Raw genomic sequence first — 21,155 nt, 5'->3', positions numbered from 1 at the left:
AAGGTTGAGATGAATGCAGCTCAGGGGTGACTGGGTAAACATATCTGGAAGGGGAAATGAGGTCAGCAAATTGTGACTGCAGATACTAAAAGTGAGGGTGAGGAGTGGGGGGAGGGAGAGCAGCATGTTTTTTAATCTTTTAGTCAGTGGAAAATTTCACAGAAAAAGTCTTACTCAGCAGGCTTGTCAGATGGAAAAGTTTGGGTTTTTAGCACTAATTTATCTGCTTTCCTTTTATCTAAAAGCTGGGATGGTGGCAGGTGCAGCACTTTCTTTACACCACTACTCTCTTTAAATATAAGCATTGTGAACTCAGGAAGTTCATTGTTGCCTTGTTTACGTGCGAACATGCACACTTGGCAAAACGAATGTCTTTTTCATGAGCCACTGATAAATACAGTATATGATCATTCAAGCAGAACTTGTTTCAGGAAAGTGTTCTGTGGGCTGAAGGTGAGGGGCTGGAAATGTGTAAATCAATTTTCCAACTTGACATTTTATTGAAAGTAAAGCTGCTAGGTGGATAATACAGTATATGCCATTTACCAGTGGGCTTTAATGATTTGGAAAAAGGTCTAATGTCATGTTCTGAGAGCAGTATGCTATTGCTCACAAACAGCAACATTAAACTGACACAGTGGAGTTTGACTTGACATTTTCAGCGTTAGTCAGAGAAAAGAGACACATTAGAGGTCACGGTTTCTCTGGTATCTGATTACACACAACTGTACAGAATACTGATTCTGCTGCTTCCATTATCATAATTGGGCATTATGGATTTTTCTGTGCATGAAATGTGTGCAGATGTTCATCGTGTAATAGTGCATTGCAGGAAGAAGTTCAAAAAGTAAATTCTCATATATTATGCATTGATTACATGTAAAGTAAAGTATTACAGTTTCTTTTGTTTTAATGTTCATGTACTTACAGGTAATTAAATATTCCAATATTTCACACAAGCATAAACACTGCGTACATGTATCTCCCTGTCTAGTTTAGTACACACAAACACAATGATGGGAAGTCTGCTGACTTGACACAGAGGATGATTGCTGAAAGGGCTGTTTGTCTGTTTGCAGAGCGCTGTATCAAAGCATAATCATTGAAAGCTGAGTGGAAGAGAAATGATTGGTAGAAAAAAGTTGCACAAGCAACACGGATGACCACAGGCTTAAGAAGATTTTCAAACAAAACTCATTCAAGAACTTGAGGGAGTTTCAGAACAAGTGGAGTGAGGCTGGAGTCGGTGCATCCAGAGCCTCAATGCACAGATGTTTTGAGGAAATGGGATTCAACTGTTGCATTCCTAGTATCAAGACACTCCTGAACCAGAGACAATGTCAGAAGAATCTTGCCTGGGCTAAGCGAGAGAGAATCTATAGGGGACTTACAGGAAGAAGATGAGAAACACCAAACCCAACAACACAGATAAATGCCGCTATCAGAGCATCCTAGTCTTCAATTATGCCTCTGCAGTGCCACAGGCCGATCACCTCCATACCACACTGCACAGATGCATTAATTTTTGCTAAAAACACTATGTAGTGCATAAAGGAACAAACTTTTTAGAAGTTGGGTTTCTGTATTGTAAATCATTTTTCTTCGGAAACATTCTAACATAATGAGATACTGCTAAGATCTAAACTACTACTTTTAAATTACAACACAAAAAACAAATTAATAAAAAATGTACTTTTTCACCACATTCTAATTTACTGAGCCACACCAGTATGGTGTGTTTGCAGTGGCAGTAGCTCAGGAGACAGAGAGTGAAGCAAAGTGACACTGCTTCTCACTGACAAATTAAGAAAGAAAGAAAGAAAAAGCATGTTATGGACTGGTAAGAAGACATACATTTAGTTTATTGAGGCTTCTTTTCCTGGCACAGTAAACATTAAGACTGGGACACTGTTGCCATAGCTTAGGTTTGCTGGTTAAAAGTTCCTGGTTGATTATTACCTACAAAATAGTACTTTATGGTCTAACCTGTCAATGATGCCACACATGTCAACCAGCAGGTGACTGTAGTTTCCCAGGAGCCTCTGCTGAACCATAATCAAGTCCACCTGTTGGTTGCCAAAAGTGAGCAGACGCATGCAGCCTCTGTAAGATTCAAATGGGTTCATACAGTCCTGGCTGCTGCCTTCAGTGGGGCAACCTACGCAGGGGAGGAAACTGTCAATCAGTTAAAGTAACAATGCCACTATAAGTCCCACTGCAGACTGTGCTCTTGACACAAATATTGCAGAATTCACGGTATTGAATCTGACCAAACACTGCATTGTAACATGACCTCTAATGATACAGAAATATTGGTTTTGTCATTCATTTGTTTTCTTACCACCAAAGAAAAGTTGACCTCGTGGGGTAATCAGGAAAGACGGACTGGCGTGAGCTGTGGTGCCTTCATCTCCGTCCACTTCGATAGTCAGACGCGTTCTTCTGGAGGTCACCTCTACAGAGTGCCACTGACCATCATTCAGAGCTGAACCTAAGGACACACACAGATATACAAACATACCTTTGGTTGTCCGGATTCATCACCCAGAATATGCCATCAGCATGAGATTAAGAATTGCATCAATCTGCTTCCTGTTCCTGCTACGATCTGCTCTTTTTACATCCATTACACAGTGTGCAGCCCACCAAGTTTTAGTAATTGTCAAATTACACTAAATACAGTAAGAAGCTTCAAAACTTACTAATTAAGTAAGTATTCTTGTAACAATTGCCTCTGCACCGCTGCCAGTGCTGTCAATGTTACAAAGTAACATATGTTGTGAACCTTTTTCTACAAAAGTTATGATATACTGTTCACATACTGTTATATACTGTTGATATACTGTATATACTGTTATATACTTACTGTTGCTTTATTCCACCATTATTTTGTTAATAAAACTGTTTAAGAAGCTAGAAACTAGACGTGTTGCTTGTTGCATGATTAGCAGGCCTCTGTGGGATGTTAAGAATGACACATTACAATAAATGCAGTATACAAATACAATACTGCTCAACTCAATTATTACATTAGATGTAAGATGCAAAACCATGCTGCAGGAGCTGGTAATAATTCAGAATTCTGTTGAAGGACTTTTTACTACAATGATCAAGATAATGGGTGCAAGACCACAGAAAATTTTTGTTTTGTTATAGTTTGTGTTACATACTTAAATGCATTTGTGCTTTAAATTTCAGAATAGTGGTTCGGAGTGAACTTGGAGTGAGTAAATTAAGGGGTCAGACCGACCTGTGCTCAGCTCCAGCAGTGCCCTGCCAGACTTGTGGATGTGTAGATGGATCTGGGCTTTGCTCAGGTACAGCCAGACTGTACCCCCGTAGTTTGAGAGATCAAAGGTCAGCAGCAGCCCCTCCTTGTTCCACGTCCGAAACTGAAGCCCCACTGACAAGCCTGTGGATGACAGTTCTGTCACAGCTGGCAACCAGAGGAAGCTTTGTGGGGCGGTGAACGTCATGGCGACAAAAACAGGTTCAGCACAAGAAAAGGTCACACTGCCCTGAGACAGACAGAAAAGAGAAATGGACAAAAAGTACAGACAGAGAAATTATTGCAATATGAGGGAAACATTATAATGCACAAATGCACAAGGCAGACATCTCACTAGCAAGTCTCCTTAAATAGCATGACAGTATAATTATAATGATGATAGCTAAGCTTAGGATAAGCACAAGCAGATCAAACTGAAGGCACCAATGTCACCTAACAGCTTTCTAAGGTCAAAGAGGAAGCACAGAGTAAAAGAAATGACAGAAGAGTGAGAAGCAAGATGGTGATTGAATAGCTGGTAGCCGTTGGTCATCTCTGCATGGAGGCCGATATGTTGAGAAATAATAATTACAGTAAGTCCGCTGCTGGGACAGTAACAGTGATGTTTTACGTTTCAGGTTCCCTACTGAGAATAGTGGACCTCTATTTTCAGTGGAGTATGCAAAACACAGACAACTGATCAAATCTAAAGGCTCTTTGTGGGGTAGTTAAATTGATTTACAATAATACAGCCTGAAGAGGAGAGTGCCTTAGAGATTCTGCAGTGCTGTGCATCAGCTTGACACAATCTACAAATACACAGATACTACACAAACATGCACATATACTGGCACACAAACAGATATGTATACAAATACATACACAGGTACATGCACAAAAACACATACAGATATGTGCACACATAAACACACAGATGGGTGCACACAAACATACAGATAAATGCCTTTGAACAATGAGCATTTGCAGTAAAGGGGATGTAGGAGTTTAACCATAATGTTTTTACTTTTTCAGAAATTACATAAGAAGACAATTGTTTTTTATACTGCACAACAACAGCCTTCCAGCAAACATCCACTTCATGCCATGCAATGTTTACAATCTATCATTGTCTCTTAATGTAGTATTAGATGGAAGTACTGTTGCTATGGTTACTAGCATTAATGGGCAGTGATTTGAATTTGTCATTAAAATGGTAGATTTTTGTTTGAGAGGTCTCCCGTTATAAGATTTTAACACCTGAATGTCAATTTAAGTAAAAAAAAAAATAATTTTTTGTTTATTTTTTCACTGTCCTGTGCTGTTACCTCTTTTGCATAATTCTAGATCATTTTCACACCTTTTTGTGGTGTTTTTCATCTCTTTGGGGTCATTTTGTGACTTTCAACTGAGCTCTTTTAAAGAGGAAACATGAATGATAACTTCAGAGGCTCAGACCTGGTTGGACCATTCAATAATCCAGCCACGATTACATGTGTTAGTTACTACTGTTGTACTACAGATTTAGATTATTAAGACAAAAGTATCAAAATTAAGATAATGTCATTTGATTAATTACACAAATAGCTACAATTAGCTTGATCGTCACCTGCTGCAATAGTAAAATGATGCTTACACTTAATGCATACATACTGTACATGCATGCAACATTTACTAGGGTATCTCTACACCATACTGTAGTATTGCTACTTTTACTTATAGTAGATCTAAGTTAAATAAGTGAATACTCTCTCACTGCCTATACTGTATGACTTAATCCCAAAGCCACATTTTAGATAATAGGTAATACATTCTAACTCTATCCAGGTAGTTATACAGACACACACACACACACAGTAGCACATATTCAGTTTACCTTCACAGTAACCCGTGGATCTCTGTGCTTAGCGAGGTCCACCAGATTCAGCCCATTGTGAACAAGGTTTTCCAAACAGCCGTGGAAATTTCTGTTTAATCCGACAGACCTCAGAGAGCCGAGGCCTTGATCTGCTCCCACACTCATCTGCCAGGGAACATGTGAGCACACAGACAAAAACATGCAACAAATGTATAAATGCAAGTGGGTGTTTTCTGTTCATGTGCAGCCCACATGTAAACACACCTGGTCATGGTCCCAGTGGGCAAACCTTGATGAGATCTGCACCCACATTGTGCTTTTGTCCACAGTGAGGTTGAGGTGATTTCTGTGACGCTCCACTGTGACGTGGTGCCAGTGTTGGTCGTCTAACAGGCTGCCCAGATACACAAGATGTTGGCTGTCAGGAGACAAACTCCTGCCTGGAGCATGAGAGAGAAACAAAGTGACAAAGATATGGCGATGGTAGACAAAAGAGGGGATGATAAAAATCTGGAGGAGGAAGTTAATAATTCAGGTTTTAAATAAACGTAACTAAAATAAGTTAGTGCAGATGCTTGAAAAGTGATTGATATTAAATATTTGAAGTTGCTGAGTTCTAGTTCTTCTAGCTGTCATAGCTACATGACAAAGAAAAAAAATACCATTTCCCCACGCATCTTTGCTTCATTTTTAAAGATTCTCTGATGTTTTATTCAGGCAACAACTTCTCCTCTTTACTTTGTATTTTCACAGCACTAAAGGAAAGACTTCTTCTTCCTTCTGTTTTCTTCTCTCTCTGGGAACAAAGTGTGCACCCAACAGGATCACAGTTTTCTCCCCATGAACTGGCAGCAACTGACTCTGACTCCAAACTGGTTCAGTGGTGTCATACCTCATATCTTAGAGCAACAACCAAATCTAATGTGCATCCGCTGAACCAGGAAAATAGGTGACAACACATAATTAACACTGAAATCCAGTAGAGAAGTGTGCAGGCAGCCGTAAATGAATGGCAGAGAAAATGTGACTTGTTGTTTGTGTTTGCAGAGCACAGTTTTTGCTGAGACAAGAAGGTAAGGATGAAGCTAAATGTACTCTTTCATTAAATATGAATAAGATTTCCTTGGGAAGGAGACAACGTTGTCTGGGTGGAAACTGACAGAAGGAAAGAGAGAGAAAGGGAGACGAAGACTGAGTCAGTTTCAAATGTGCTTTGTCATCAATCATCAATAATCCGTCTGACAGATAATTGGCAGAGCAGAGGGAGCGATTAGATACAGTGAAGGAGAAAGAGTGAAGTGTAGCTAATCACCATTGATCTGCAGACTGATGTTTGCACAAAGACATGAAAGTATTTCATCATCACTCGTATCCCTGTCACCTACCAATGACAGCAATATACTACACATCTGTATTACATTTTGGAGGAGAATTTAATTATTTACCATTTTGGATTTTGTTTCCCACAAGTCCCACATGTGCTTAGCTTTAAGAAACAAGACACTTTTTAAACATTAGTGAAAAATTGTACAGGAGTTTGATTTATGTGTTAATAAGGCCAACGTGACGTGTCTCCTCTGCTACAAACAGGAATTACTGTATGTTGTAGAAGTGGATAACAAATGGACAGCAAATCACATTGGTTGTGACTAAATGATTTGCATATATATTTAATGTTTCTGGATTTGCTAGATACACAAACAAAGGTCACATGAAGCCAAGTATTATGATGCACTTTGTTGCATTGTCTTCCACCCTTTACACCCATATGCATTGTTTGTCTCTACCTTCTTATATTATCTCGTAAGTTAAACTAGTATTTTTTAAAACTGAACCCTTTTGCTGAAGCAAAAAAAAATGTGTTCTTTCTTAAAAAGTGCTGCCCTAACATTAATTAACCTATTGCATCTTCATTTGCCCCCTTGATAAATACCACAGGTAATAACTATGATTCAAATAAGGTGCAAAAAAATGTATTCCTTACATATAGAAAGTTAAAATCCATAGGTAAAATTTGTTCTGTAGTGCTCCTTATGTCTGGAGTGCTTCAGGAAATGTTTGGGAGCTACCCTGTGTGATCTCCACAATCAATAATGGTTCAGCTGGGTCATCTTTTTCTTCAGTCAGCATCTTCAGAATTCATGTAGTTGCATTCAAAGGATTTTTAAAGGAAAAGTGACAGAAAAGCATTGTCATAAAAGCTTATTATGACCCAAGAAAAAAGTCCCTCAAAGACTTTTCACTTTTAACAGTGTAGGTGCCTGCGTCAGGTCAGTCCTGACAGTTCCCCAAGGCAATATCACCTAATCAACTTCTGTCTGCTTCTGCATTTTGGCTCTTCACTGTGAATCTGAATCTAATTTTGTCCGGAAACAGTGACAAATCTTATCAGAGGACAGACTACTGTAATCGTTTCAGCATTTTCTTTTCATTACACTTATCTTAAATGATTGAGAAATGTCAGTCAACGCAGACCTCTGACCTCCCAGCAAGTACAGAGGGAATTTGTGAAATCTTTATAATGCTTTGCAGAAATAAAAAGGAGGAACAGTTATTACTATATTAAAATTCCAAATCCATAAAAACATTTTATCATTATATGTGACTGGACATGTTTCAGTCCTGTAATTACCTTATGTTTCCATTTCTAACACCGTCAGTGACAATAACTAATTACATTAGGTTTGGAATTACATTTGTTTGAAGCAATGTTTCTGTGCTTTTGTGCAAAGTAAAACAAGTGACTAAAAGCCGGACTACCCCATCCTCTTGGGCTATGCAACTAATCCTCTTGCCATTATGAGTCAACCATAGCCTCTGTGTTACTAGAATGATTCAGCTGTGGGCTGTCAAATCAAGCACATCTCTATCTCACATGAGTGTGTGTTGATTCTCAGATGAGGACTAAGCTGTTTATTTACAACCCTGCAAGACTGAACACAACTCAGACACCTTCCTATAAATCACTATGGATAGAGAAGCATACCAGGGGAAGTCAATACTGCAGTACTGAACACACACAACCCACCATTCATTGTGATAATGGAGTTGACAGACTGTATCTGTGAATGAGTCATCTTCTGCGTCGAACAGACAGGCAGTATCTGTTTTTTATCAGCGGCAGACAGGGACAACAACTACCTGACATGAATAATTAAAACATCTTTCACCTGAAATACTTTAGTGCAAAACACATCTCGATTCTCTTGGTACTGTGCAAAATGGTGAGTTTACTGATAAATACTAAAAGCAAATCTAAAATGAAACTGGTGACATGTTTCTAGTGGTCTGTAGTTCTTTATTGTATAATGCAGGCTCGACCAGGAATCGAACCTTTAGCTCAAGCTTGTTTTACTACAACCACAAATCAATCCTTTCTGTTTTAACAGAGGATCAGCTTGTAATTGAAATCCTGAATTTCCCTGGCAGAGTTCCTCTGGGAAGAATCTGAGCCTTTTCCCTCCCGTCACAAGTGAACCACATGGAGAAACTCAACTCCTTTAACTGTACCAGTTTTTTCTTGCGTGCCATGAGGAGAGGAGCTCCCCATTCTCTGTTTTGTCCTGTTTGTCCCTGCATTTTCTTGGGCGACTGTAGCTCAGGAGATAGAGCAGCCATCCACCAATCTAAGAGTTGATAGTTTGATTCCTGGCTCCTACTGTTACCTTTTGAAATGTCTTGGAGCAAGACAATGAACTGCAAATTAGTTGCTCTCGGTGAGTGCAAGCCAGCTGCATAGTATTAGTGTGTGAGTGTGTGTGAGTGGCTGATTGAGCAGCAGTGTGAAGTTCTCTGGCTACCAATAAGGTAGAAAAGCATAAGTGCAGGCCAATTCTTTATTTTGATCTGCCCTGTATACACCTTCATGCAAACAGATTTCACATTTGACTATTCACTTTTAATCCCTAATTTGAGCTTAATGAGAGCTACACGCTATAAGCAAACACATCCGCAGTGAAAATACTTCTTATCTATATTATGCATTATTTATATCTGGCACCCTGCCTTTTAAAATGTTTATTTGAAAGAAATCCTGCATGTCTTTCTGACACTTCTTATCCTTTACCTAACAAAAGAAAAAGCAAAGTTTAATTACAAGCTACAGATCTACAGAACAAGTCGACATTTTGATGTATGTGCAGCATTTTAATAAGCTGCGGTATTTATAAGGGTTTGAATGATTCCAGACAAACATGGTGGAACTAAGAGTTAAGTGCTGCTGAAGGCTGCTTAGCGCAGATGAGGGAAATGTCCTATGGGCTCTTTTGGTTGAAACCAGGCCTGTATACAATAATGACCTAATGCAGCTAGATGTGCAAATTAGTTAATTAGTTAACTTCAAGGTTTAAAGTTAGCATTTTGTTGATTTTCATTGGATTTAAAAAAATTTTTTAAGTACTTGAATGTTCTATGAAGTTCACACAAACTGGAGTGTGTTTGTTTAGTTGCTGAAAATGTGACCTTTCTTTTCACTCAAAGACAGTGTTCCAGAAAGCTGCATCTCGCATAGGAATCAGTGTCACTGTGAACTTTGTGTGTTTTGTTCAAGCAGAGGATTTGTTAATGTCACAGTGCCAGTCAGTGGAATTGGTTACTACATGTGAGAAGCCATCTGACATTCATGAAATATGGAATAGCCAAACTGAAACAGTGGACAGGAAGATTCATGTGCATCACATCTATTGTATATAAAAAAATCTCCTGCTCACAGAAGTATATGCATTCAAGCACTTTGTAATGAGCCATTCAAATATGTTCGAGGTAGATGCACAAAGCTCTCGAGATACAGTGTTTTAGATTACAAATAAGAATGAAGGGAATTGGGTATTGTATGAAGAGGAGAGAGATTAAAGCTCCTAATGGGAGGTAATTAACCCAATATGTCCTTTATATGGTAAGTGGTCTGCACTTATATAGCACTTTTCTACCTATCGGCACTCAAAGCGCTTTACACTGCTTCTTATTTACCCATTCACACTCACAATCACACACACACTCATACACCAGTGGGGGAGCTGCTATGCAGCTGGCCAACACTCACCAGGAGCAACTAAGGTAGGGTTCAGTATCTTGCTCAAGGACACTTTGACATGTGACCGGATGAGCCCAGGATTGAACCAACAACTGTGAGATTGGTGGACAACCGCTCTACCTTCCTGCGCCACAGTCGCCCACATATGGGCCTGGACATCATATCGCTGTTACTACACACCTCAGGTCATAAAGGAGAACACACGGTTTAGTGAAGTATGATTGATCATTCTTAGAACTTCACCTCTAATTCATGTCAAACAAGTACATTTCACCACCACATAAACCAGCAGAAGTAAAGAAATTTAACTTCCATAAGGCTCCAGAACTCACTAAGAAATAGTCAGCAGATAAAAAGGTTTTTGTGATTTATTCATTGGGTCAAACACCAAAAACCCTTGATTTTACATTTTCAATATTGCAACTGAAAGGTTCAGTCTTTCACTTTCACCTAAATGCTGACATCTACCTTAAGTTTGTACTGCAGGCTTTTCACTGAAAACTCATTAAAAGTCTGAGACCAACACATAGACATTAGAGATATTTTTACAGGCAGCTATTGCGATGAGAAAACAAAACATACTGTATAAAACCAGGGGAATACAGCTTAAAGTCACATCATCAATAACGGCCAATACAACACAGTCGATAGCACCAACATTAGAGCAGAAAGTCACCAAATACCACAATACTGTCTGCCACTGGAGGCTGAGGGCCATAAACTGCAACCAGCAATGTCTGACACCACATACATATTGCTAAGCACATAATTACATACTAATTAAACCAAGGAAATGCATAATATTCTAATTATTGTAAGCAGTGCATTGGTGACAAAGTGGTTTACATCTCAGTGGAGGCTGAACCATCAAAGAGCCAGAAACTGGAAAAGTGTTTTATGGCTTCTAATATGGATAATAATTCAAGTTTTCTTAAAATTAGAACACACCTGACAACATGAAATACACAATACCAGCACAGTCTCACTCCAACTATTTCTTATACTCTATAATGTGAAGTAGCATCAGTGTGAAGCTGTGTGTTTGAGGATTTCATCATTTTACCCTTTTGGAGCAGCAGGAGAAGCTTTCCTTTCTCTAACTCTAGAGTGAGGCTGTGCTCGCTCCCTCCCTCTGCATGAAGAAGTACTCCAGAGTTCCTCAGGGTTTTAAATGTGAGAGAGATGCTTTCCCTGGTCATTTGGCTCGGCCAGGGACTGAACCTGTAGAGGAGACTGCTGCGGCCATCAAAACTTACCACATCAGAGTCTGAAAAGCAACAGAAACCACAAAGTCTGTTAAAAAGAGCTACAGTTGTGAATGACAGCCTGACGTCATTGACTCAGACATTACCAGATCCTTTGTGTGTTCCCTGATAAGGTTCTCCTGGCATTTTTCTTGTCACTCAAAAGGAAATGATAGATCCTAGTGGTGATTAGTGCTGTGCTGATGCCAAACATGTCCCATCTGCATCATCACACTGAATCCCCGAGTTAAAAATGCCAGCTGAGATACATCAATTATGTACATTTGGGGATTTACTGCTGACAGCGACACTGCAAACAGCACAAACCAAAAATCTTAATTCAAAAGTCAAAGCACTAGATTTGGTTTTTTCACTTTCTACCACCTTTTGGATGAAAGGAGTGTAACCTTGGATCCTCAGAGCCAAATTAAAGCTCAATCTCTTGTGGAAAGCACACATTAAATCACCCTAAACCAGTAGACAAGCACACTAACTCGCAATTGTTCCAACCTATTCTTCTTGCTTCAGGTAATCCAGTAATGTTGCATGTCACCCAGTCTCTGGGTGAGACAAGATAAATACATTGATTGCAAAGAAATAATGTGAATGCAATTATAAATTTTGCAGATGCTATGATGTATTAGAGTTAAAGTTTTAGTTTTTTAATTAATTCTGTAACCCTGACAGAGTCTTAGGTATTTATCACAGAACACATTATGCACTATTCGTACAAGTGATTCTCGGATTGTGGGATGTAAACAAAACAACATCTCAAGAAAAACCGAAAGTTTTAAGTATTAGGTGTCATTTCTACAGGTAATTGAAGGTAACTTTCGGAGTTCAAATAAATTTGACTTTTGAGGCAATTTGTTAAACGTAGTTCAGAAGGTCATCATTAATGGCCAAACTTCCTGTTTATCTTCCTGTATACATACATTTCCTGTTTATCATGATGAAAAAGGATGTGTGTGTAATGACACAGGCATCAAGTTTTCAGTCGAAGATTAACAAAAAGTCAAAACTGACTATAAGGACATCCGTAGGTCTCCAGCCGGAGTCCGATCCGACCATTGGGATTCCAGTCCAGGGGGATCAAGCGGACATAGCGAGCAATCACCGGGTGCTGGAGCTTATGCTGGACCACACTGTCTGCATTACTGTTACCTGAAAAGGCCTGGAAAAACAAAACAAGAGCAGAAACTTTGTTTTCTGACTTTCTGATGTTTCATTCATGGGTCTGCCAATTGTTTGCCTGAGAGGTGCTTTAAGCCATCACAAAGTCAAATACAGTATGAATTTCTCCCACTGGATCTTTGCTATTGTCAAGCATACTCCTAAAAAGCTGAATGAGTGCTTTCTCTTTCCCTTGCAGCTGAACTGCATTCCCCAAGGCTTTGCTAAGAAGTGATATGTTTGATTTTCTTTTTAATGAAGCGAATATTGTGGAGATAGGACTAGTTCCCGGTGAATGGTTACTCAATCAACTGTAAAATTAGATTTGTGAAGCACTACGTGGGCTAGTTTTTTATGTATTAGACGCTTTGGTAAACATTTGGTCCGTAGAGAATAACATGTATTAACCTCTGAAGTCCTACATCATTCTTTATACATTTTCAAGCTTAATACGTTAAGCAGCAACTTGATCTTTTATCCTTTTAATTCACAAATATTTTCTGTCGTTTTAGGCGACTTGTCCAAAATGACCTCTGCTCCTGGCTTTTCTTTTCACTTTCTTCTGTCTTAAAAACTTTATTCTGTATTAGCTCATCACTGTTATTTATGTGCATAAACCTACAATAAAATTAAAGAACGTCAGCACTGTCATGAAGTACTGAGTAATTCTACACACCTCAAATGTCTTTGAACAAACTATTGAATTCCCATTGGCACCAGTAGGCTGCTGGTCTCTATCTGATCCTGACCTCCAACCTCCCACTGCAGGGGTTCAAAATAAGAGAAAATCTCTACAGGATATGCCAGATGTGCTACTGTGTTCAGTGTGTCAGTGACTGGGGAGTTGCAGTATTTTTACTCTCTGTGGAATCAGTACCCCGCTACACCATGTTGGTCGTTGAGGTCACATAAGTTGGTGGTTGTTCCTCGAGGCCACATGTGACCGGCTGTCAAACCTTTCGGGTGGATGCCAGATGTCTTCTTCTCTTGAATTGTGGTGGTCTCAACATACATACTTCCTTTGCAAACCTTCATATTGCAACCCTATCTCCTAAAAAATACGTTCACACACAACTAAACTGCAAACGTGTTTGCATTTTTCTAGCGAATGTAATAAGTTATTCATTATGTTCAGATGCAATGTGTTTTGTGAACAACGCAAACACTATGTTTACTAAGGGATAGTGAGTTGCCAGTGGGTGGCAGGTGTAGAAAGTGCAGGAATGTCAAACCAGAAAGAAATTAAAAGCAATAAAACAAATTTTATGTGAAATGTGGATCCTCTACTCCACTGTCTAACCACAAGCTTAAAATACTTTAATGTCGCTGTAGTCAGACAAACTGAACACTGTAACGGAACCAGATATTTATAGCGGACAAAAATATGTTGTCTGGTAAAATTGGATCATTTCGGTAGCGATCAAACGGTAGTGATCATCCGCTAATGGACTCTGCAGTGAATAAATACCCAATATGGTAGTGTGCACACACTAATTCTAAATGATAATTCTATGAAAAGGTTGTATTGATAATCTTCTGTATTTGTTCACTATCACTGTTATCTTACTAACTGTCATTATTATTTCAGATACATCCAAGTCCCTACATTTTTATAAGCTCAAACTAATGTCCCTGCTTCTTTACACTAGAGATTTGCAGCTGGTGCACAGCTACAAAGGAACAGTCTGCATTTTAAGTGTTACAAACCTGTTACGCCCAGACTCCAGAGCAGTCAGTCAGAACTGAAGAAGCCTTTTGGATAAGAGGTGAAACATCTTCAAGAGCCTCGAGCACATCCAGCTGCTACCGAATAGTTCCTTTGGGATAAGCATGACCTGAATGACTGAGAGCCTCTACAGACATCGCAACAGGAAGTATCCATTTTACCTATACCTACTGTATGTGTGTGAATGTAGAGAATGTAGAACTGCTACAGATACTATAAGTATATGGCGTCATCCTGCATCTTCTATCTCAAACCCATAAGAAAAGACACACAAAAAAATCATTCAAAATAACAGAAAAAAGCCCATAACTAAAACCTGACTGAGAAGACTAGTTTTGATATTTCCATCACATTTCTATCAAAAAGGGAAATAAAAAAAACAAAAACAACTAAAACTAAAAAAGTAAATTTACATGTCCTCACCTTCTCCACTTTCACTTCCTACTGCCAGTTTCCATGTGGTCTCACGTCTGGCACACAAAGCCCTTATGTTTCATGTCAGGATGATGCTCATTAACACAATCTTCACCTGTCCTCCGGGGAAATCTACTGTCTGATGCATTTCCACTTTCTTAGTCTCTATTAACACTTAAGGATGCTATATTCTCTCATTAGAAGGTTATAAACCGAGGTGCCATCTGCTCGTTCGTACCTTTGTAGCAGATGTGAAGAAAGGAGGAGATGATGAGAGAACATTACTCAGCCAAACTCTGGCCTCTGAGCTTAAAGAAAAGAGAGGTCCTGCAGGAATTGTGACTCATGAAGCCGCTGAGCAGTCAACTCTGTTCCCCAAAAGCCATAATAAACTAGGCTGACTAATATGTGGAGCCTTAGAAGGACTTTTGAGACATGCTTCGGATTTATCCCGATTTATGCCGAGTGTGAAATCAACAAGCTTTTAAGCCCTGTGAAGCCCTGTTCTGTTCTCTCTCTCTGAAGCAGTCTTAGCCTGACATTAGTTTTACCCTCACTGTGAGAGTCTTACCTCTCATCATCTTAAAACAGCGCTGTAATAAGGAGACGTTTCTCCCTATACCAGCAGCTGTGAGGTAATGGTTGACTGCCTCTACCTACAGTGTAATGTGGTCAACACAACAACAGGGGAGAGAGCACCTCGTGAAAGGATAAAAAGGCTAATAATCTTTGGGTTTGGCAAATTTAAACCAAGTGGAGGGTATTTTTATGCAGACATCATGCACAAAGCCTGTCTGGAGACCAACTAAAAGATGATTGTTCTGTTAAATGTGCTGATGCTGTTTCCACATCTTCTGAAAGAAAGTCAGGTTTGGACTGACCATGTGATTAGCTTGGCTGAGTTCTGTAAAAAAAAAAACAGTCTGAGCCATTTGTTCTAGTAGATAGTTAAAACCAACAATACCATGGTATGATTAGGTAACCTCTAATTATAACACGAGCAAAAAAGAAAGTCACATGACAAAGAGAACAATGGGTTGGGGGAAGGTTGTAAAATGTTTTCCTCTTTCATTAACCTGCTAACCACAGGCATATTCTTTTAGACAAAAGACAAATCCGAGACAAAAGGCCCTGTAACTGTAAAGAAGTACTTGAACCTAATTGAGTACTTCCCTGTAAATTCTTAATAGTTGACCTCACTTTAAAAAAATGTAAGCCCGATGTCCTTAAAAAAAGTAATACAAGAAGTAAATACAAAAGTAATACTGAAATTGTATTTGTACTTACAAATACTTATTACAGTAAGTGTAGTACACTTATATTATAGTTTACACAACTAAAATAAACAGTGTAGAACAGCAATATGTCGTTGAAGATTCTCAGTCATCCAGATTTGGATATCCAAAGATTGAATCATGTCAGCTGGACTTACAGTACTTGACAATTTTCTTTAGGTGTACTCCTAACTCAGTATGGAGTTCTCAATATTACTATTTTAAACAACAGTCTTTTCAAGGTAATTGTCCCGTGTACTGTATTTCAAACATATACTTATTTAAGTTTATAACTAATGTGACAAAAGTTGCATGAATGGTGATCTGATGTACATATTAAATCCATGCAAAAGGGCAAGTTTAGTTGCTTCTGTAGTTGCATGTTTAGCCATCTGTTATACATTACTTTCTACTTGGGTCCCTACTTCTTCTTCCCACCAAAATTAGTGAATGTGCACTACTATTGTAACAATACTATCCTATACCACAATGCTATATTAGTATATACTCTATTACTAAGGTAAGCGCTCAAAATTGGGAGACCTCTCTCCGTCCTTAGCAAATGCCAGCAGAAGCTGCTACACATGCAGAAAAGTGTCAGTGGTCAACTGCACCCGAGTGCTATGACCCTGTTAAAATGTTCCAACAATTTTTTTCAGGCAGACTAAGGATATTTTTGTTAATTCCCATTGCTACTGTATGGGATTGTTTTAAGTTGGCTTCACTCAAAAATAAACATTATATGGGTTTGTTCGATTTTGCAACTGATTCTAACCTGATAAAAACCGAGTAAAGTTAACTAAATGATGTATGTTAGGACAGCTATTGGATTTTACAGTGGACCTACATCTGAATGATTTGCTCATTTGCCTCAATTCAACCAAACTGGGATGGTTCTGTGGTTCCTTTATGATTGTTTCCATGGTGATGAAGGTCCGGTATTGACAGCTGTCATACAGCAGAGGAGTGTTGCCTGACCGTTGTCCCGTTTCCCTCAAATGTGAATGCTTTCAAAAACTTTTTAGCAACACCTGGATGTTGCTGGTCTTGTGCTGTCTGTGGGATACTAGGTCTGACCTTTTTTAATGGAGTTGCTAGCATTATTGTTACACCTTTAAATAACACAACTCAGTACTGTCTAACAGTCGTGCTTCAAAGAGTCTTCTTGCACTGATTATACAGATGTTCATATGGTTTGATTGCGGTGCACTCACCCCTATACTGTCTTCCTGTCGATACTGTTTCCAGTTGTGTCCCGTGTCGCTGAACATCAGCAGGTAGGCCGTCAGCCAATCAGAGCTGCCATAGCGACCTTGTGTGGCAACAGCAGTGACTTGTGTCCGACCACCCAGATCGACCTCCAACCACTGGTACCTATCTGAACTCAGAGGAGACCATCCTCCAGCTCCTGGACACAAAGAAAAAAAAAGAACCTCAACAGAAAATCATATTTGCATGCTTTTAAAAATGAAAAAGAACAAACCATGAAAATTGCTTAAAGTGTAGCACCCTTTACTCTAATACAGTAGCTAGTAATGCTTGAACCATAAAATAAAATAGAAATAATTTAAAACCTATTGACAAACCCTGTGGAGAGATTTTTTTACTATCGAATGCTACCACAGATGTGTTTTTAAACAAATTCAGAACTGTAAAGAGTTTTCATTCTTTCAGAAAAGAAGACAAATCTGACTAAAATAATTTCATGACACAAAAACTTTCCCATAGTTTAAAAGCCTGGTGCACCTGGTGCTGCTGCTTAATCAACTCCTGACTTTGATGTTTAAATTGAAAAAGAGAGTTTAATCTGTAGCTTAAGGAGTTTTGAGCTGCAGCAAAGGCATCTACTGCATGGTGGACACTGCAAGCTTTTTCCCATATTAGCACCAGGGCAGAGGACCATAAGATTAAGATGCTAAATAATTAATACACCAAAAAGAGCTTGTCAGCAAAAGTGAAAGTGCTGAATTATATCAAGGTGGAATTTTGATGTCAGACCACAAGTATATAGTCACATGTTTGTGTTTAAACATTTGTGACGGCCTTCATAATGCATTTTCACTAACACTTTGGTCAGTACTTCCAAAACCAATTTTACCTCAAGCACAATGAAGGAACATTTTTTACAAGTGAGACTTAACTTTGTGTTCATGTTATGCGTGAGATTACACATGCATTTACGCAGCACGGTTCAAATGCCGGACTTTGATTTACAGTGTTTTACTAATGGTGAGGTGGTCAGGACAACAAACTTACAGTATCAACATGCTAAGACTGACAGACATGTAGCAAGTTAACATGGATATTTACAATGCAGTATTTTAAATATTTAAAAACTTAAAGGTATATTCCTGTGAAGGAAATGTACTCAACATGTTTTCAGTAGAGAATGTAAAGATACATCATGTTAACTGGGGGCGGGGGAACCATCTTGTGCAGCGTCTGCTTATACTCCTACAGGGGTTACAGGGGTTAGAGTTGACCTACAGTCCTATGGTGGCAGCACTGACGTACTGTGGTGTCTTTTTAGAATCCTGACAGAAAGTCAAAACACTGGCTCCAGCTCATTAACGCAAAGGCAGGGGGATCATCACAGTATGGCACACAAAAACAAAAAATGACACAAGCATAACACCAGCTTCACTTTGTATATATCTCATGGAGGAAAACAATTTATTCTTACAAAATGAAAAAAAAATCTCAATGAAGACATTAAATTTGTATGTTTACAAGAAATAAATACAATTTCCCATCATTTCCTGAGCACTTTATGGTGATTACCAAGTTCCACTATTACCGTTCGACTTGATGATTCTCCCTAACCATATTTGTATTGGACTATCTCCTATTACCACAAGCACTGAAATTACAATTAGTCAGTGGGCAGAAACATTTATTAAAAGCAACTTACAAGTCAGGACCACACATCAAGGGCAAAACCCCGTATCTTCGGGTTCATGATTACTCTTCTACCAACTGGGCTACCATATCATCGTACTGCAGGTGCACAACATCATGGCTGCTATTACTCTCTCCTTCACTTGGGGACTAGTGAATCTATCAACTGACGCTAACATCAAAAATTATTGTGTATGGAAATGCAGATGTAAGAAATATTATTATTTCAACAGGTCTTCACCACACTGATAATAGTGTGCAGTTGAGATGTGTTTTTAATTTTACAACTGCTCATTTTGTATGACTATGAAGACATAATTAACAATAGCAACCAAAGACTGTAATCAGCTTTAACTTCAGTTCCTTTTAATGATGACAGCTGTAGATTAGAAATAGAAATAGACTTATGTCTGTAACAAAGTTGTTTAAGAAAGAAATTTTGAGTCCAAGTTTTCAGCCAATTTCAGCTATTTTGGTATCAGTTGAGTTCGAGGTTGAGGAAGAGGCTTTAGGGAAAATTAAAATAATATCACTCCGCGCTTGCTTTTTCTATTCTCGTGGGAGCAAGAAGTTTCAAAACAGATTCCATTAGAGGAATTCAATTCGATATTCATGAGAGAAAAACATACGCAATGTTGTGCTTTTTAGAGAATGTTTTCTATTTACTCTCACACAACCGAGGTTTTGTGGCACCATGATTGTCCGTGCAATGCAAGAGATTAGTGTTTTAAAATCAGCCTCAAGGTTGTGTCCAAGTATCTGTCTGCCCAGAGGGAACTGCTGTGGCTAAGGCAGAACTAAAACATACTGTACAGTGGTTAAGATGATGATTGCATCACAAGCAACTAATAAAAGTCCCACTGGCCAAATGCAATTCTGCTTTTCTGACAGGCAGATAAAGAGCAAACAGTTGGACAGAGCCTGTCACTATTATCTCAGCATAGACTATGCAGTGAAAATATAGACAAATGGAGCTGGATAGTTCTAAAACTTAAACTTATGTGGAGAATAATTATAAAAGGATTCGATTAATCAAGGATGCTGTTTCCAGATAATAAAAATAATGCACAGTGTTGAAAATGACAGTGTTTCTGAATATTTACTAACCTCTTACATGTTCTTGTCCACCTACTGTGATTACCTGATAGACAATTATAGTGTAGCATGGTATTGTACAAGAAAGCACCAGGACTGGTTTTAAGTGGCCTCCATGCTTAGTCACATCTAATTTATTTGCACATGATGGTAGGTTTGGAATGGTGCAATTTTTACACATTTATATATGATATTAAAATTCAGATGGCAATAAGTTTTTTGGAAAATGAGGCAGTCATAGTGCACATAGTGTTCACATGTCTTGCTTTTAACTCAATTTCGGTAAAATTTGTATTCTTATCAGGGCTCTTTCAGAGGCTAATGAACAGGTTGAATGTTGAAAAAGGCTAAATCAGGCTGCAGCAAGGAAACAAAAATAGCTTCAGCTGCATGCCATGTGTGTTTCTGCTCATTTTGGTAGTGAATCAATGCTGAAAAAGTTGACTCCTGAGAGGATGGCTATAGAGAATGATGAGCATTAGCAGCAGCTGGAGGAAACGTAAACAAGCTGGTTCTTTAATTTATTGACCGAGAACTCTATGGAGAACAGCTGGGCCTGTGGAATTAAAGTCCTTTTTTGTTCAATCAATTATGCATTTTATTGTATTATGGCTTCATTCTAAAAAGCATGTTGTTCCTTTTTAAAAGAGAATAAGATTGATCTATCTAAACTCTAAATTCATTCAAGTCTCAGGCAGAAAATCATTAAGACACTGTGAGGTGCTATTGATAGCAAGAAACTATTGACAAGGAATTATGAGTGCTAGAGAACATTCAAAACTCTAACATTTCACCTCACGGGATTATTGCTCTTGTTCTATAATACATCTTTCTTGTGTGTTTTTAATATATATTTCACCATTTGCATACAAATCAACGGAACATTTGTGCAACCCTGTTGGCTAGAAATTACATTTACAATCTGTTGTAGCTGTATTACTTTCAGACGCATTTATATTTGTTATGAATGACTGAAGTGCTACATTTAATAAGTACAGTACATTAGGCAAGAGACTGGGGTCTGAATGGATGTTGTGCCATATGTGCTATATGTGCTATATGTTGTGCTTCAAGATTGGTTATACATTTTTGTATAAACTTTGTTAACCTTTTACTGACAACAAATACATGATTGTCATTTGCAATATTTTATCATTAAAATTTCATACATGATGT

General features: G+C 38.5%; 1 protein-coding gene across 1 annotated transcript in view; it reads right to left on the bottom strand.

The window, feature by feature from the left end:
• The window catches only part of LOC137131543 (contactin-associated protein-like 4), a 63,914-nt gene that overhangs the window by 27,731 nt on the left and 15,028 nt on the right, over window positions 1-21,155 (bottom strand). The window contains exons 3-10 of the mRNA XM_067512961.1: window positions 17,201-17,394; window positions 12,426-12,573; window positions 11,219-11,422; window positions 5,388-5,563; window positions 5,142-5,288; window positions 3,251-3,518; window positions 2,342-2,491; window positions 1,987-2,158 (exon numbers count right to left, since the gene is read on the bottom strand). Coding sequence (XP_067369062.1) covers window positions 1,987-2,158; window positions 2,342-2,491; window positions 3,251-3,518; window positions 5,142-5,288; window positions 5,388-5,563; window positions 11,219-11,422; window positions 12,426-12,573; window positions 17,201-17,394 — 1,459 coding nt within the window. The remainder of the gene's footprint in view (window positions 1-1,986; window positions 2,159-2,341; window positions 2,492-3,250; window positions 3,519-5,141; window positions 5,289-5,387; window positions 5,564-11,218; window positions 11,423-12,425; window positions 12,574-17,200; window positions 17,395-21,155) is intronic.

Source organism: Channa argus, chromosome 1, assembly GCF_033026475.1.
Source record: "Channa argus isolate prfri chromosome 1, Channa argus male v1.0, whole genome shotgun sequence".
NCBI lineage: Eukaryota > Metazoa > Chordata > Actinopteri > Anabantiformes > Channidae > Channa > Channa argus.
This window is presented reverse-complemented; position numbering and strand designations above follow the sequence as displayed.